This window comes from Wolffia australiana, chromosome 2 (assembly GCF_029677425.1).
Source record: "Wolffia australiana isolate 7733 chromosome 2, ASM2967742v1".
In the NCBI taxonomy this organism is placed as follows: domain Eukaryota; kingdom Viridiplantae; phylum Streptophyta; class Magnoliopsida; order Alismatales; family Araceae; genus Wolffia; species Wolffia australiana.
The window spans coordinates 21,034,732-21,054,744 of record NC_135836.1 but is presented as its reverse complement, the minus strand read 5'-3'; the positions used below and the strand labels follow the sequence as shown (position 1 = coordinate 21,054,744).

The 20,013-nt window shown below is 35.5% G+C and overlaps 1 protein-coding gene across 1 annotated transcript; it reads right to left on the bottom strand.

The window, feature by feature from the left end:
- Positions 1-1,097: 1,097 nt before the first annotated feature.
- LOC144700054 (ATP phosphoribosyltransferase 1, chloroplastic-like) lies at positions 1,098-5,140 on the bottom strand. The gene is made up of 11 exons (XM_078571436.1): positions 4,797-5,140; positions 4,663-4,722; positions 4,022-4,135; positions 3,745-3,810; positions 3,529-3,636; positions 3,377-3,460; positions 3,190-3,291; positions 2,982-3,095; positions 2,796-2,876; positions 2,562-2,681; positions 1,098-1,399 (listed from the first exon to the last, which is right to left on the bottom strand). Exons 1-11 carry the CDS (start codon positions 5,118-5,120, stop codon positions 1,304-1,306), a joined length of 1,269 nt encoding a protein of 422 aa, XP_078427562.1. The 5' UTR covers positions 5,121-5,140; the 3' UTR covers positions 1,098-1,303.
- Between the last annotated feature and the right edge of the window lie 14,873 nt (positions 5,141-20,013).

Sequence of the window (20,013 nt, the reverse complement as noted above, 5' to 3'; positions counted from 1 at the left end):
GAGGAACTTGTATTTTTTTAACTGTTCAATTTCGTGACAGCACTTCCAATAAATTTCAATTTTTCAAATGAAATTGATTGAAAATCTAGATTGAACCAAAAACCTCATTAAATAGAAAGATTTGATCTGTTCAGATCAAATCTTATTCTGATCGATCAGAACATTCAATCAAAAATCAATCGATTCAATTCGAACTGAACCCCCCGATCTCTAGTCTGATGCTTTTGGGTTCTGGGAAGCAAGAAGGGTAGCCGTCGATGACTTCCTTATAAAAGTATCCATTTGTTTTTTGGTACAAACAGTATTTCAAATCTTATTTTTTTATCTGACCCATTGGTGGGATTGAGTGACATGATCCGATTTCATTTCAAATCATTAGTTTGGATCAGATGGGATCAAATTGTTAGAATAAATCACAAATAAACAAAATAAATAGTTATAATAAATTGGAATGAGAGAAAACGACAGAGAGAGAGAGAGAGCACATGAGAGATAGAGGGAGAACAAGAGATAGAGAAAGAGAGAGCGTGTGTGTGTGTGTGACAGAATGAGATAGAGCAAGAGAGAGAGAGATTACACGCGAGAGAGCCAGAGTGGGAGAGAAAGAGGGAGTATGAGAGAGGAACTTGTATTTTTTTAACTGTTCAATTTCGTGACAGCAGTTCAAATAAATTTCTATTTTTCAAATCAAATGGATAAAAAACCTAGATTGAACCAAAAACCTCATTAAATAGAAAGATTTGATCTGTTAAGATTAAATCTAATTCTGATCGATCAATACATTCAATCAAAAATCAATCAATTCAATTTGAACTGAACCACGATCCCTAGTCTGATGCCTTTGGGTTCTGGGCAGCAAGAAGGGTAGCCTTCGATGACTTCCTTATGAAAGTGTCCATTTGTTTTTTGGTAAAAACAGCATTTCATTATTTTTCGGTATAAACGGTATAAACAATATTGTTCATATGTTCAGTCTTTGGCCTGGTCTGACTCTCTAGCCTTGGCCAGACCAGGCGTTCAGACTGCTGTAAAATGGCAGGGCAATGGTCTTGGTTCGGTCTGGACTGACCAAACTTCCCTAACCACAAATCACGGTATAACAAAAACTACGAACAATAAGAAGTTGGGGGTTAAAAACCCGATGACAAAAACCTCACTAGAGGGTTAAAAACCCCTAAAAAGTGCGGACAATAACACTGGACTGGAAAATAATCCGGTGGGCTATTCAGGCTAATCAAAAGCCAATCAGAGAATGCGGAAAACCCACAGGTTGCAGGGTGGAGACTAGGTGAAAATGACCTGATCAGAGGCCGAGCTTGGAGAGGAGAGCGCACCATCTGGGCGTCTCCTCCTCGAAGATGTATGTGAGGTTCGAGACCAGTACACCACTGCCACCCACCTGTGTCAACAAAACCACAATTGGAGAGGAACAGAGCGAGAGAGAGTTAGAGAGAAACACAGAGAGAGAGAAAGAGTTGGAGAGGAAAAGAGAGAAAGAGAGAGTTGGAGAGAAACACAGCGAGAGAGAGAGTTAGAGAGAAAGACAGGGAGAGAGAGAGAGAGTACGAGAAAAACACAGAGAGAGAGAGGAGAGAAACACAGAGAGAGAGAGAGAGAGCTGGAGAGAAACACAGAGAGAGAGAGAGAGAGAGCTGGACAGAAACAAAGAGAGAGAGAGAGAGTTGGAGAGAAACACAGAGAGAGAGAGAGAGAGAGTTGGAGAGAAACACAGAGAGAGAGAGAGAGAGATAGAATTGGAGAGAAACAGAAAGAGAGAGAGATGGAATTGGAGAGAAACAGAGAGAGAGAGAGAGAGTTGGAGAGAAACAGAGAGAGAGAGAGAGAGATGGAGAGAAACAAAGAGAGAGAGAGAGTTGGAGAGAAACAAAGAAAGAGAGAGTGAGTTGGAGAGAAACACAGCGAGAGAGAGAGAGAGAGTTGGAGAGAAACACAGAGAGAGAGAGTTAGAGAGAAACACAGAGAGCGAGTCAAAGAGAAACACAGAGAGAGAGAGTTGGAGAGTAGACATGGTTGGTCTGTTCTGTTCGTTTGAAAGGTACAAAAAATTCACACAAAAGAACCGCACAGGGCCTTGTTCTTTGTTCGGTTCTTTTTTTTTCAAAAACGAACAAAATTCGCACATTCGCACAAATTTGCACATTCGCACAAAATTAGACCAAAATTCGCACAAAGCGAACAAAAGAACTGCACATAGATCTGTGTGATGTTCTGTTCGAATTTGTTTTTTTTCTGTTCGGAAAACCAAACAGAACAAACAATTCGGACAAAATTTGCATAAAAAGAACAGAACGACCACGTCTATCGGAGAGAAACAGAGAGAGAGAGAAAGAGTTGGAGAGAAACAAAGAGAGAGAGAGAGAGAGAGAGTTGGAGAGAAACAAAGAGAGAGAGAGAGAGAGAGAGAGAGTTAGAGAGAAACACAGATCGAGAGAGTCTAAGAGAAACACAGAGAGAGAAAAGACGAAGAGTCAGATGAGAGAGAGAAGGTATAGTCAGATAGGGTCAGAGAAAAAGAGGTCCCGAGAAAGAGAGAGATTTACAGCTCTAATCTGTTGAACGGATTTGTAGAGATCCTTCCGTTTGACGCAAATGACAATGGCGTAGTAATCCACCGTCACTTTTCCATCTCTCTTGCAATAGACGGGGCTCACTGTCGGGCCCTAGATAAAAGTGAAAAAAAATCGAGTATTATTGCACTAAAGTTATTCCCATAGATCAGGCCTTTGCTTTTCTCAGATGGTCATTTCTCCATCGACTCAAAAATTGGAGTTCACCTGCAATCCAGATAAGGATGACTGACTGTGAATTCTTTCTGCCACTTCCTGCGCACTGTTTCCTCTCATGTTCGCGGTTACCTGCGCTTAATCGAATGAAAGAATAGAGAATTGCATCTTAAAGAGAGAGAGAAAGAGAATGATTGGCGTCATGAGAGAGAGAGAGAGTACTGCTCAGCTTGATACCGTGAACTGGGAGGTGGCCCTAAGATGAGCCTCAAACCGTTCAAGAATTTCATGGGTCGCCTCTAGAACGCCACTGCGCTGGATCAGTGCCTTCTTACTGGCAACAAGAACAGCCTAAGAACAATAAGGGAGAGAATCAGATATGATAGACTTCAAAGATGACCTTTGAAATAAGAGTTTCCAACAAGAATGAGGCGACAATATTTGCCTGACTCTGCAAGACGGTGCCCCCTTCAATTTCTTTCAGGTTGTTCTCACGAAGGGTAACCCCGCTGCTTACGAGGTCGAGAATGGCATCGGAAATGCCCATCTAAGGAATGATGAAGGAAATAAAAAGAAAACGGTAAAGAAAATTAATAACTTGAATAAAAACTTGTTGATGCTGGGATTCTTACGGCAGGAGCTGCCTCAAGAGCACCGTCAGCAGTTGAGAAGCTAACGTGCTCCAGACCATTCTCTTTTACAAATTTTGGGCCAAGCTAGAAGTAAAAAGAGGGCGTTAGAGCAAATAAAAAATAAGTACGTGTAGGTTTTCTTAGGATGTTACGTAGGTAAACCCAGTGGCGATCCGTAGAGGCCTATCTTTTGTCCACTGTGGCATTTTTCCAAGCTCCTCCAGCGAGTTTATGTTTTCAAATATTCCGTATTTTGGAATCTGTAAGAAATATTTTCTCTTTCAAAAACCAGCTTCAAGGAAACACTTGTAATTTTGAAGGAATAAAACGTGATCCATGACCCGCTGATCAGGACGCAGAAACCTTACAGCAATAGATAAACGGCAATCTCCATACTGTAGTTCATCATGCACTAGTACCAAGTCTTCATTTCCCTGCCAGAATTAGATCGTATATTTAATAATGTGCAATTATTTATCATACGTTAATCAAATAAATGATAAGAAAAAGTAACTGAATTTTACAATATGATCACTTCATTATTCGCCATAACATTATAAATAACTGAATTTTCCGTCAAATCTAAGTCATGTACAAAAATTATCAGAAAATCAGTTTGAAAACATGGTGTTTTTACATGCTAACCTGGCCGTACTCGCTGACAGTATCCAGACCAACAATGCCAAGGTCCAAATCTCCTGAAACAATTTTACGGACAATATCCTTTGGCCTCTGAAACCAAACTTCTAGGTTTGAAAGCTGTGTAACAAGAGAAAAATCGTTAATATCACAGTTCAGTAGCGCTTAAAAGGGAGGAAAAGAATCATCGCAAGGGCATAAAAACAAGAAATCACACATTGGCTATCAAATCAAAATTTGATTTTACTACAGTGTCATAATTTTAACTTCATTACAAGGTATCCTACTTCCCTTTGTATTTCCCACAAAACCTGGAATAGTATGTAAAGCCTCAAACAAAGGTTCTCATAAAATTTAAACCACATTAAACATCTTTAACCCGCGCAATTTATTAAACAAAGAAAACAACACAAGCTACGAACCAGAAATGATAAAAGGATCACGATAATGATGTTAGAAGAACAACTTATTTTCCGGATTATCACGATAGATTGATCATTTCCTTCCTAAAGTCGTAAATTAGCCACTTTACTCTCACCAAAAAAAGGATCTGATCAACCCAAGTGACTACAACGACGATGACTCCACGTTGAATAAAAGCCAGGGGACCAGTTAAAAATGTAAAATTCCATTCGACAGAACAGCACCTGCGGGATATCTGCCACGTACTGGCGGGGATTCAGTTGCCGGACTGATAATTGGCAGTTCTGCGCGAAAAAAACTTCAATCAGATGAGACAATAGCAGAAATGTCGAAAAATGCCATCAACGGAGGGGATCACCTTCAGGAGACCGAGAGTCTCCTCGGCCATCCGTCCCTTACTCGGAAGCCCAAGTCGAATGGCGGTCCGTTCTTGGAAAATCGGCGATCCGTTCTTCGCGTCGGCATGCACGAGAGGAGAAGCGTCGATGGAAGAACGGCATCGGAAGCGGCGGCAGCGAGAGTAGACGACGAGGAAGGACGACGACCCAGAAGACAGGCAAGGGCAAGAACACGAGGGGTTGAAGAGCTTCGTCGGAGCAGAGGGGGCGGCAGTCACCGCTGCCATCTCGCCGCTGGGAAGGGTGGCAAAGAGAGCTTGGCCGCCTACTGCTATGGAAGACATACAGTGAAGGAAGAAGCAACTAGGGCATCTATAGATTCCCCTATCTTATAGATTATTCGATTCCTCGTTGGAAAACGGATGACGGATGACGGATGATGATTCGTCTTCCTTATTGATCATGAAATGGTACCTTAGGTTTTCAACTTTGATTCAGGATTAGTTGGTAATGATATCAGGAAAAGTCTGGGTAGATTTGAGAGGCCTGGATACCCCCACTGTGCCGGATATCAGATATCGGTTGGGATATTGGCACAATGTGGAGGATAGTGGATGCCGAGACCAGGCAGTAGATACAACTAGAGCATCTATAGAGTCCCCTATCTTAAAGATGATTCAATTCCTCATGGGATGACGGATGACCAATAATGATTCATCTTCCTTATTGATCATGAAAAGGTACCTTAGGTTTTCAACTTTGGTTCAGGAATAGCTGGTAATGATATCAGGAAGTCGGGCCGGATTCCAGATGTATGGATACCCCCACTGTGTCGGATATCGGATATCGGTTCGGATATTGGCACAATGTGGAGGATAATGGATGCTGAGACCGGGCAGTAGATACAAGTTACCAGATATTTGTATCTGATATCTGGATATTGTAATTACTTGGATTAAAGTAAGACTCGTTATTTTAAGTTTTAATTGAATTTGTATGTGTTTCCATTTAAGCTAAGTCTCTCACATTGTCATTGCGGCTATGACCCAACCTACCCCATCACAGCTATTGCCATCCAACCCGACCCATCACTATCTATTTTCTTGCCCCGTCACTAATGTTGAATGCCACAATCAAAACTTAAGGCATGTAATAGAATGCCTTTTCGGGCCCTTAATATTAGATTGTTTTAAGGGAAATAATGTAACATGAATTTTTATAGTTGTATGCTTTACAAAGTATACAAAGTATTTATCGAATAGTTGCTAACAACATCCAATATCATCCAACCAAGGCGCTATTGGTTGCTGCTGTCAGACTTCAGAAGCTACAATACTGATATCCAAAATCCAATGTTGATATCAGAAAATGATAAGATAGGTCTTGCTAATGTCACAAATGACATTTATTGCTGGTATTTGTCTCAATATCCACATCAGGTGTTTGTGTCCAAAATGGCAACCCTACTTAAAACCACCATATGCTTGCTAAATATTGACTATATGATTGGAAACAAAACCAAATATCTGTTCCATCCCATCACTTATATCTGATTGTCTTTCGATGTCTATCCCTGAACCTTACATTCAAGGTTGGTATATCCATTCTACAATCAATTGATGCATTGTCATATTTAGATGGTGATAGCATTGTCATGATTTTCATTATTAAAATCTCATTATTTCTCTTGGGATGTGATCAGTCAAAACCTAAATATCTTTACAATTTTTTTTTAAAATCCAATCATAGTGTACTTTAGTATTTGATGGTGTATTTTTGTAGATCACGGGGATAGATAATAAGATGACACAAAGTATGAGGATAAGATCTAGTAAAATGGTACGCATAATAAGTGGCACTTTTAAGAAAGCCACAGATCCTACCAAAGGAGATGATCCCTAATATTTAATGTATCTGTATGTTATCAAGCCTAAATTGATTACATTTATTTTGTAAAAAAATTAGATATTCTTAAGGAATTTTCTCACATCATATTCTCCAAAGAAAAGAATTATTTGAGACAGAATATGATTTTTATTGAAATTTTAAACTTTAAATTCATGAAGACATAAATATTCTAAGTTTGAAAATATATTTATTTATATTTTTGGACTTATATTTCATTTTATATGAATTTACAAAGGGATTTTGGGTTTTATTATTGTCCTGCCATGTGTCTCCATTCAATTTGTTGAATGGCAACGAATCATCAATTTCTGCAATGGCTTCAGCCAATCATTGAAAAGATGTCATTATGGCATCTCTAACCACAATGATATAAGGCCCGGTCATTACTGTCACATTTTATTTTATTTTTAATTGCAGGTGTTGATGTGGCCTTATAAAATGGTCAGCCATATTTGCCAATAAATGGGATTTCAAAAACTATGAAAGGGGGAATAAAAATTCATTACTTTATGTCCTTTTCCTACTCACTGGTAAAAAATGATGGCCTCAAACCATGTGTTAGCGCGTAGGTGAATTCAAGTATGCACAAGGTGCCCATGTGTCAACATGTTCTTGACAAACACTATTATTAAATACGATATCATTTTTTTTACTTTCTATAAGCTGGCAGATGTGGTCCTCTGTAGTCTATGCATTGAGAACAACACCACATCATTATCCAATCATTGAGTAATATTTTTAAAGTGAAGGAATCAATCCTAGATGTGATGTGACTGCAGTAAAGAGGATGAAGAAAGATTAATAATTAAATAAAATCAGTGTCCTGGATTTGTCCAAATTAGAGACTTGATATCTAACCATCTAGTTGAAATTTTAAAGGCAATTTTGTATTTCTCTCCTATACTCAGCCATATTGTTGGATCAATAAGATGATCCCCTATTCATTGTAAAAAAATATCTATGAACTTTCTTCATTTTAGAGGATTTTTGTAGAGATAGAGAGAGGTTTTGAAGACCCATCAAGTGTCCCTTAGTGCCCTTATTTCTTGGAGAAGATCAACAGAAAAGAGGAGAGGGGTTTTGTCATCAAGAACTCACCATGGTCATGCCGGAACATAAGTACATAAGGTAATTACTCTTGCTTTACATTGATATATCTCCAACACATCTATTAGGTTATATCTAAATTCATTATTTTCTTATTCTCTTTTTATTTTACCCTCATCACAACATCTCATCCCTTCATCTGCATTATGTTTCATTTTCCAATCATCCTTGAAATCATAAAACTGTGATTTTAATATTTCTTCTTATCCTTTACCCTTATTCATCATCTCATTCCATCATTACTTTTTCACGTCTTCGTCTATATTAGTCTCTCATTGCCATTCATCTATTCAAATCCTCCTATTTTCTCTACCTATTAACACTCATCTTATTCTTATTAAATATTTATTATCACCCTCTCACCTCCTTTTTTCCTTCGTATCGGTATCTCTTACTTTAAATGTATTCCCCCTTATCCCTTTTCAATCACCATTTAGAGAGCATTAAATTCCCAATCAGTGTTCACTTAAGAGATAAATAGTAGTCATCATTAGCTAGATTGTTTTGCATGAGTATCCATTTTTTAATAAATTTATTGGTTAAATTCAAAAGTACGAATGACATAATTAAATCCAATTTTTTTAGTTTTTCAATCACATAAATTTTTAATTGAAATATGAACCAAATACACAGACTAGTGAAAGGAACTCAGATAAAAATATAATTATCATGTCATGAGATCACACCAATTGGATATTAATAACACACAATTCTAGACAAAGCATATCTCAATTTTGAAAATGACTAACATACGTTCAGATGAAATATATTTTCAATATGATGAAAAAAAGATTGCTAGAGCTCCACTATGAAAAACATTCCTATTCTTATCTTGGAGAATCTTTATCAAATTAGACTTTGAATTGTGCACATGTATATATTATGTGTTAATACACATTATTATTATTATGACTTGTATTTTTTAAATAAAATAAATTGATATATGAGAAAAAATTTGAGCATCCAAAAGGAAACAAGATGTAACATATGAAAAATGTTGAGGCATCCCTTAGGCCACTTGAGCTAGATAAAGAGATATGTTGTTGCCCTCTTTTATTGGGCGAGCTGGTCATGACGTACTCCATTATACCTGTAAGATTTTACATCCCATCTTCAAAATAGTAAGAGCTGCAAAAAATCTCAAACTTTATTACATAAAAAAAGAATTACATAAAACAAAAACATCCCAACATTAAAGCATAAAATGCTTCAAAACAATGTGATGATTGTGAAATAATGTTTCATCTCTAGCTTGAAGCATCAAGTCTGGATAGAGACATATCCTTCCTCTCCTAGATGCCCATCGCCCACTAAGATTTCATGAGATCCAAATTATGAGTGAAATAAAAAAATTAATATGGGAATTGGTGTACTATTGATACCCATAGCACAAACATTAGTTAAAGATGACATACACCCCATGATTCTGGTTGACCGTCGATGTCACTATCAAAAATAACATCATACCATTATTAAAACAATATATCCATGACATGAACACTTCACACACATGAGAGCCTCTATACATGACGCCTCTAGTTGGGATTGCTTATAAGTGACAACCGCTTGGCCAGCCAAAAATGATTTTCATGGAGAATTTTTTTCAGACTGATGGGATAAAATCCTCTAATCATTTTAAAAACACCATTGGTTGATAAGAGTTCCAAAAACTCACCAAAATGTATAAACTTGATTACATTGATGAAATCAGGTTGAATATGAAGTGTGCAAGGATTGACTTTAAAATTTTTGACTCGGTCAAACAAGATATATTGGACAAATAGAGTTAAGAAATGAAAATATGTTTATATGATTAAAAACAATAATTAATCTAATCCAATTAAATCCAAAAGATATCAATGAGCATTTCACTTGATTATTTTTTCAGGCAGAATTATTTTTTTAAATTTTTATTAATATTAAAATATAAATATTATAATAATTATTTTCATATCTGATAAATTTTAAATAATAATAAAATCAATGGAAATTTTGAAGTGTTAACTTTGATATTCATGTCGTCTTGTAGTGAATTGAGGCTAAAATGGTAATATAATTTTACAAAAATAATATTTTCAAAAACAAGACATAAAAATTAATACTATAATTCAAATATGGGAATTTTAGAGAACATATGAAATTAATATCAATTTTCAAAGTCATTGCTTACAAAATTACCTGATTTATGAGATTTGGTCAAAGCCACAAAACTAACCAAGAAATTGATATCATAATTGGATAAATATGGTGTGAATGAAACATAAGGAATAGAGGATTCCAAAGGCATAAAAATCCTACATATTGGAGGTTCAAGTATCAAGATATGGCTCTTAAAGTCAGCGTCTCGAAATCAAACTCACATCAGGATGTGGTGATCAAATTAAGTATTTGATGGCGAAACCGCAACACAGCTCCATGATTCTTATATATGTGGAAAAAATTACTGCCACAAATCACAGTATTTTTGGTTGAGAAAAGAGGGAGAAAGCTGTGGACAAGCTCACCCAAAAAAGTACCACCAAATTAGGGGAAAACGCTGATGATTCAATCCAAATCTCTATAAAGTTCAAATATAATTCTGTATAATCGAAATATTATGTTTTATCTTTCCAACCCTTAACTTCCAATAATTAGGCATTACTTCAAATTCAAAACTTTTTAAAAACATTGTTTTTCCTTTTTGGAGACTTTGGAGCAATAATTCTCACACCACTTTTGATGGATTGATGGAATTTTCGCACCAAGATGAGCGCCAACAAGTCAAAAATTGAAGCACTCTAATTTTAACCAAAGAAACATGAACACTGGCTCAGTTAATTGAGGATGGCCCAAGTAAGTTCTTCATGAAGAACGAAACACTTAAAGACAGTATTAGGAATGTGAGAGATCTTAACCATTCATTTAGTTACTTGAGATCAGAAAATTGAGATGATGTGATGAACTTAAATTAAGGGTGTGAATTTTTCGTTGATATTTGAGTTAATAAGTAATGATTTATTAATCTTTACTCGTAAGATAATTTGACTAGTTAGTTATTAAAATGAGCAAGGATTGCCTCCACAGGGAACATATATTAGGGTTACATACTCTCTAAATGATGATTCCAAAGGGATGATAGGAGATGAGACAAAGGTAAGGAGATAGAGATTAAGATTGAAGACGGTTGTGGTAGGGTGAGATGATGGAAGGTGTTGATGAGAATGAGAGATTAAAATAAGGATGTAGCTCTAATTAAAAGGATGTGAAAGCAAGAAACCTATGTAAGGACAGAGATAAACCTTAGATCCATATGTTCCATGAGGATCATGCCATTTTCCTGATGCATATCAGTCTCTCCAATTATTTGTTGAACTTCCGCAATCACTCAAAACACCAAGAACACCTTGATGGAACTTTAAAAGCCTCATTCTCTTTCAATCAGCTCCTCTAAGGGGAAGTGAGTTCAAAGATAGTTTTTACAAAAATCCGATGCTCTATTTAAAAATCCAACTTCATGGCAGGAATGAGGCTTTTGAACATGTGGAAGCATCTTTACCGAAAAATAATGCTACGCCAAAAAATTCAGCCAAAAACTTCGTATGTATCTCAATATATCTTGATTTGAATTTGGATCATTCTTACCCCTCTTATTTCCTCTCCCCTCCAATTTCAGAAGACTGGAAAAATTTTAAGAGCCATCAAATAATTCCAAAAAATAGATATTAATTCATAAAATATGTAGAAATATATATGTTGAATTTTTAAAATGATATCTCTCTAAATGCCAAAAAATTATGTTCTTTCAGATATGACATCATAAAAACCATTTAAAATGCTTTAAATGTTCATAAAACTAAAAATATCATTATAAAACACATACATAACCAAATTAATGCTAATACATGTTAATATCATTATACTATCCTATTAATACAGTGTGTTATCACGATGACATGAAAGAGGCCATGTTATGCAGGGCATGGGATACATAGTGATTGACTAAACAAACCATGAATGTTAAATCTTCACGTATGTATGTACATAACTTAAGAACAATTAATCACATAAATAAAATATTTGTTTGGGTATGATGTCCAAAAACTACGGTGAATCATGTCATTTTTTGGGTTTTTTGGACTTATCCAATATAGTCTATAAATTTCCCTAAATATCTATGCCATACTAAGTATAAGGCTCAGTAAGGAGTCGAATCCACGGGAAGCAGTGGGAATTTCTCTCTTAAATGATTTAGCAATTTCAAAAGAGGATGATGAAATGATGATGTATACAATAATTTAATGATGATTATATTTTTTTCTTTTGTTTTTATTCCTCTACGTTTTAATTTAATGACGATTATATTGAAAATAAATTAAAGAAATTCGAAATTCTGAATTGAAAATTGGGGAAATTCAAAATCTAACTAAATTTTGATTTAATTCTACTCTAAATGCAAGATAAAACCTAGATGAAGTCACAGAAATCCTCGAAAGAAGATCTCGCGATGTAATTTCTCATCTTCGTACAGCTAATACCGCACAAAATCATACGATGATTTTGTGCAATCAAAACCCCTAAAATTGATGCTTAAAATTTGAAGATTTGGCAATCAAAACTCCTAAAATTGATGCTGAAAATTTGTTCTATTGGTCCGTGCTTTCGTTGTGTCCACCACGTTGAAGAATCATCCGACAGAAATCAAGAACAAGGAGCTCCCCCTCTTATTTCTCCCTTAATCCATGGGGAAACTCAAAGAATCTTCTGGTAGGTTTGTTATGAGCTCATGATAAGCGACGCTCCACACACTTGTGTGCACACATCACTCTGATTAGTCGGTGGAGTGCAGTCCGCACTCTGATTGGTCCGGGTGCATTCGCATGTGCTTAAGTGAATCCACGTGTTTGCGAGTGCGTAGCACTTTGCACACATATGTGTCCAGAGTGCTACAATTGGTGTGATTGGCCGGCGCATCTTCCATTGCATGCTGCAGCGTTTTCCATTCCTTTACATCCACTTTGCATGCTGCAGGTTAGTGACTTAACATATAAGCATGTACATAGCGGTTTGCACACATCTATCAGTCCAAAACTATGATGGGTCCAGCGCTAATCGCATATGTTACGTGTACATACTCACATGCACATTAGTGTATTTCAGCTCCTTAAGGGCTAGATAAAATAAAAATAAAAATAATTAAAAGCATTATTTAATGAAAGAAAATGTGTTTAATTATCAAAGCTTAATCAAATCAAAGGAATAAATTATATATCCTACTTGTTTTATTAACTAATATGATATTTTTTAATTTTTAGAATTATCTCATTAGTTCCGTACACTCACTTAATTGGCCTAATTATTTGTCAAAAACTTATTTAACCCATTTTTCAATGAAAATTTTCACTTTGCTATCAAATCATGATAATATGCAAGAGAAAATCTTATTTTAACACTATAAACCCCAAAGTATGATGAAAATGAGAACTTTCAATATTCATTATTTCATGTTATCTGGGTACATATTAGAATTAATAAATATCGGTTTGAAATAACCAATATCCGAAGGCTATCCACCTATGAGCCGCCATTGTACCACTTAGGCGCTATGAATGGTTGGGAATCAAGAAACGATGGGGAAAGGGGGGTGGGCGATCAAGAAAGGCAAGACGAGGCGGTTGGGAATAAAGCGATAAAGAAAGATGGGGAAGGGGGGGGGCAAGGGCAAAGGCAGGCAAAGACGAGTGGGGATGGGGAAGAAAGGATGGGGGAGGAGAAAGGCAAGAAGAGAAAGAAAGCAGCGATAAAGGGTTTGCTTATTAGTGATTTGCAACTTGTTGACACACTCATGTCAGCTACTTCTGCAGGCTCATGTCAATACTTTTTCTTCTTTTATGACAGAATCATATAATCCAAAAAATACAATATCTTTTAATTTCTCATGCCTTTTAAAATGAAATTTTCCATTGGTTTTTGAATTTATCGTCTTTAAATCCATTCCACTTGTATTAAATTATTACGTAACAAAATGTTAGTTTACAGGAATGACTGGTTTGACTAGTTATGTCAAACTCAGTCAACTTTCACTGTTGAGCTTTATTCTTCTTATATTCTTCTTCTTATCTTTGCTTCCATGTTAATCCACTTAAGTTTTGAGAGAATTAAACTCAAAATTAAACAATATCATGCTTTCATCAAGCTAAGTTAATTGAAATATATATTGATTCAGTATGATTCTCGTGTGGTGTTGATAATGAACTCATTAAATATATAGAATGAATTAGATTATTATGGTGAGAAAATAATACAATTATGACTAGTCTTTAAACATATATTTGAAACATATTTGAGACTGACATCAAATCATCTAGAAAGTTTATCAATATCTGAACTTACTAATATGATAAGTATGGTCGATATTGTGGCCACTAGTGTAGAGATCTAAGGACAAATGGTGGATGCTGTTTAGAGGAGTTTTTTGAATTTATCTGAAAGAGTCCCTAAATTTTTTTATACCTGAACATCAATATGATTGATTCATGGCGTGGTTGTATTAGTGGTCCTTAGATGTGAGACACTAAAGGCATCTTATGACCACGGATTCAAATCAGTCCTAGCTTTGCAAGAAGTAGATGATGGTGATTGAGAGACCAAGATGAAGTTAGCCCTCAGTATAATGGAAGATTGAATCCATGAATACGATGATTTAAGTCCCTATATAAGGTAGTGAAGAGACTGGATAAATGTTATCCAATGATCTTTGTTACATCCGATTAAAATGATGGATTAGGGTTGAATGGTTAATGATGTCATAAGTCATCTGAGAGTTTCGTAAGATGAAGGATTATGTATATATGGCAACCAATGATGGTCAAGGTCCCATTGGAGAGTATTTATGACTATGTAGCTTTGCACCCCACAATCTGGAAACTTAACCTATATTTAGAATAAACTAACTATGGAGTAATTAATCTATATGCAGATGTACTTAATTTAGTAAGTTTATCAAATAATTTAGATGTAAATAAATAGGTCCCATTTTAGATGCCCATACCAACTAAATTAAGTGCAGTAAATAGGTCCCCAATTTAGATGCCCATACTAGCCCAATATGGCAACCCCATTACCTTCTCCCCTCTTCTGATTTCTTCCCTTTCTACTGAGAATGGATGGTGAGAAAATTAATTGCATCCTCAAGGAGGTTTGACTAAATTCTAGATAGTATACATCATTCTAGTGCTCACATCATAATTAACTACATCTAAAGGCCAGACATGATAACAAATTGAACTCTTCTAGGGAGCAAAGTGATAGTGAGCACAACTCCACATAAGATGATATGACTCAATTTCTTCTTAGGATCTATAGTTTAATTTAATTCCATTTTGATGATTTCTGTTGTGGAGAACAGTGCCAGATTTTTTATATAGCCTGCAAAGCCCAACAAAGATACGATGTTAACTTCAAATGATTAACTTTGAGAAAGGTTAAAAATGACTAAAGGACATAATTAAACTTTGATTTTATAAAAAAGATAATGATACTATACATCAAAATCAAGGGAACTACACATCAAAAGTTGATAATGATGCTACAACTGAATGGACAAGATGCATATTAGCATAGATAACATAGTTTTAGCCCTTAATGTGTAGCATGTAGGAAGGCGTAGAATTCCTTCAACACATTGGTGATCCCATTTTCATTGTGAGTTCAGTCTTAACAGCCTGATTTACCCTAAGAATTGCTAATGGTTATAAGCATTGCATGTTTTGTATCACTTCTATGTTTTACATCTAGTGGTACAATCAGGGGAATACCTTGAATATATGACTCCAGCTTCAAGTGGGATACCTCATCATAAATTATGCCCTTGTGAAATGGGTCAAGTATCATGAAAATAATGATGCCACGAATCTTCTTGAGAAACTTCTCATAGTATATCTTTGTCTTGGAAATACTTAAGAAAATCCCACTCTTCATGATATATCTTTGTCTAGTTCCCTACTTAAGTGAATAAGCTATCCCCAACATCATTTACATCTAGTGTTTTCCCATCCCTAGCTCAATATCAGATGATGAAATCGGGACGGATGCTGAACCGGATCTCAGAAATGCGCTATCCAATATCTGTCTATTCTGATGATAACATGCATGTTTGGCATTTTAATATGATCATATTTACATGTATATTTGCATTAAATCACTCATATTTGCATGTTATCAATCTTAAAACGATTAAATCTATTTTTAGAATGATTTTCTGAATTTTATACATTTTTTTGGGATTTTCCCAACAATATATTCTAAAAGAATATAATTTTTGAGACAGAATATAATTTTTCTGGAATTTTTCGACATTAAACTTGGAAAGACATGATTTTTCTAAGTCGAAATATATATTTATACGTATTTTTGGGCTTTTATTTTATTTAATATGAATTTCTAAAGAATTTTTTGCCTTTTTTTGTAGGGTGACGTGGCGCGCTCTCGTCCACTCATTTAAAACAAAGAAAAAAAAGTAGAAAGAGGGTGACGTGGTGCGCTGACGCGCTGCCATGTCAGCCTCGAGAAATAACTCTTTTAATCTTTTTTTCTTTTTTTTCTCTCTTTTGTCTTTTTCTTCTTCCTAGGTACATGTGGTGCAGACGACGAAAAGTGCCACACGCAATACGAAAAGTGTGTAATACAGAGTGGTTTGACTTCGCAACGAGCAGAGAAAATGGTGATGATGATGAGGAGAGAGAAATTTTCAAGGGCTAGGATTTCTTCAACTTCAAACGGCTATAACTTTTGATCTACAACTCCAATTGAGCTGAAATTTTCAGCACTGCTTCGTCTTTCCCTCCTATTTCCATCCATACCGTTTGATATATAAATAGAGGCTTTGGATCATTGTGAAATTCATCTCAAACTTGCTTCCTACTTGTGTGGGCTGATTGAAAGATAGTGAGTTTTGAGATCCATCAAATGTGTTCTTGGTGTCTGGGGTGTGTGGCAAGAAGCATATGAGAAGAGGGGGAGCTTACCGGCATTCACAAATTGTCGTGATCCTGGCAGAACATAAGGATCTAAGGTAAGTGTCTTCGCCTTACGTTGTTTCTCTCCTGACATCATCATTATCATAATTATAGCTTTTATCAACTTTTCATTATCATTTCACTTAATTACATCTCCATTATCTCATCTCTATCTTTATCATCATTCCATTCATGCATTCAGTCACTAAAGTAACCATCACACCATTTACATTCAACCACTATCATCGTCTACGCACTCGACCATCATCATATCCTTAACATTCACTTACTCGTTAAATTAACGTATAACTTACATCCTTTTACTCGATATCACTAGCTCATATCCCCTATTCTCATCTTCATCTCTTCTCTCGTTGATCGTTACTATCATAAGAAATTAATTCCTTAATCATCGTTCCTTGTGGAGACGATTCGTACTCATCACTAAGTATTCTTAAGCATGGTTAAATATAGTTTTTATTGAATAATCTCAATTACCAATGACAAAATTAAAACCCCTAAATTTGAGATTATCAACCAATTTCCGGATGCGGAATGACAATACCAGATATTGGTTGCTACAGCACCTATATCTAATACCATTATCCATCCCGATATCAGAATTCGTCCTCATCTCAAAGGTTGGATGACAATATCAGATATCGACGTCATATATCAGTTTCTTCGATTCCAACATATGACTAGAAATATAATTTACAATAGATACTGATTTGTCACTAAGCTACTATGAGCCTGTATAATGTTAGTTTGCACTTTTTTCATACCCTCCAAGTTTGCAATTAATATTACATTTATATATTACACCTTAGTCTGACCCATAACAAAATGGGTCAGACTACTCTCACCACAAGGCCTAAGATGCAACATAATATATTGTAATGGGTAGATCACAAGATTCTTTTTACTATCAAAATGATCCAAAGTATTTATATCTGTACATTTAACTTTTTTCCCTATGGGACAATATATGCTTGTTTTTTAACCAGTATTTGGACATCAGATATTTTTATCTGGATACCAATCTTTGGGACCAACTTCAATATCCGACGTCCGGATATCAGATTCAATATCAGATTCGATATCCAATCTGCCACGTGAGGAAGCGTATGATACACGTCCCGATATCCAGTATCAGATGGACATCCAATATATATCATTTACCTGATATTTCAGAAACCGCCCTGATTTCTGCCATATATCAGATATCAGTTGTCTGATATCAGATATCAAATGGATATCAGACTGTACAAGACTAATTACATCTCGCTTCACAATAGTCTTCTCTAGTATCTCGGGGTGCTACAACACCCGTTGGCTATATAAAAAATAATGTAGGTTTCAATTTGTGCATCCTACATGGATTCTTATCATATGTCACTTTGTTGATCAATGAATGGCCAAAGAATCATAACTTTGATCAATGCCTCACCAAGACCTCAAGTACATCACGGTGATGAGTTGTCTTTGTCTCATCCTTCCTCCAGCTAAGATTTGTTTTCATAAAGGTTGTTAATTTTCATGACATAACCCTTTTCCTTCACGAGGGGAATTGTGATAGGAATAGCAAAACTCTTCAATGAAAGCTGACCAAGAATATTTAATATGTGTGTAAAGCATGAAATGTTATAACTAGCATTGACACTACATTTTTATCATGCAATTTTCATCCAATTATTGCCATGATTCATTTGATACTAGATGAATGTTGGTCATCACAAAACATACCTACAATGGAAATCATATTAGACACATTTTCCTCCAACTAACTGCTACATTACTGGAAGAACATTATTGGCCTTTTGATTCCAAGCTAAATTCCTCCAACTCATATGAGAATCAAAGCCATTGACTCTTTTTCATGCTTTACACATAGCCATTGATCTGGTGCATAGTTACACACAATAGGCCACAATCATCCTCAGATGTCCACGTGTCTCCTGTGACAAATACAAGCACAAATTCAACTACCATCAACACAATTCTGCCTTCATCCTATCAAGTAAGTTCATCATCAAAAGCTTCAAGACGTGCACTTTGGGAGTTATCCCTCACATTGCATGGTATATTAACCCAATGTCATGGCTAGTCAGTGCGACAAACAAGCTAACAAATAGTGTCATTTTTATCCTCAAGTGTTTGATCCTTCAAGGGTCACCATCTGCCAAAGACACCTGATGTCCCATCATCCATGAGCTCCACTATATATTGTCATGTGCTAGGAGTGGCTTCAAGCAAATGAAATCTGAAGTGCCACATTAATACTGTTGTGTTATGTAGGATGAAAAAATCTGAAGTGGTACCAAAAGACACATGTATTAATGTTTGTTGGTCACTTTACTTGGATGACATTTAAACAAATTTTCATGTGAAAATTTCACACTCATATATGAAATCCAGAACAAGTGTGAAGATTTTGGTATTCGGTATCATTTTACTCATTTACACAGCTTCTGACACATGATTGGTAGCCTCCCATGCGAATTCCACATCTACTAATTCCTCCACTATTTTGGGTAATGATTCTAGACCATTGAAAGGAAATCTAATAGGGTGAAGAAGATACTATATATATTATATAATCTGCCCAATATGGTGAAGAATATTTATCTACAAAAGCATGTAAATAATGACAACTAAAAAAATTTAGAGGATAAATGTACAACAACTAAGAATCAAGGAACAATAAGCAATGTAACTGTGCTTATTGTTGGCTGACAAGCATACTAAGGCAGCTGGGGTAGAACAGGAGGGGTGAATTCCTAGAGATCCTAATTGGGATTTCCTTAAGGAACCCAATGACATGATAAATTAAGTGATACTAGTATAGTTTTGCATGTTTTGGAGCCTTTATGCTTTGACAAAATGTTATGATATTACTAATTAGTTATAACTATTTTAAATGTATCTTTGTTTATAGTTTTCATGGAAAAATTACTGTTAGATGATTATTATCAAATTTGTAATGATATGATTGTCAAGAGATAATCTATGACATTCCCTAAAGATGAAGTCAAATTTGGGGTGATAATTTATTGTTAATAATTGAGTTAATAAATTAAATTTACAAGGCATTTCCTGTAAAAAAATATCATTAGCTACTTATGAGAATGAGTTGTTTCCATAGGGAATGTGATTAGGGAATAAATGACTTGAAATTGTGATTAGCGATAAGAAGAGATATTCTAAAGCATATGAAATATAGTGAAGA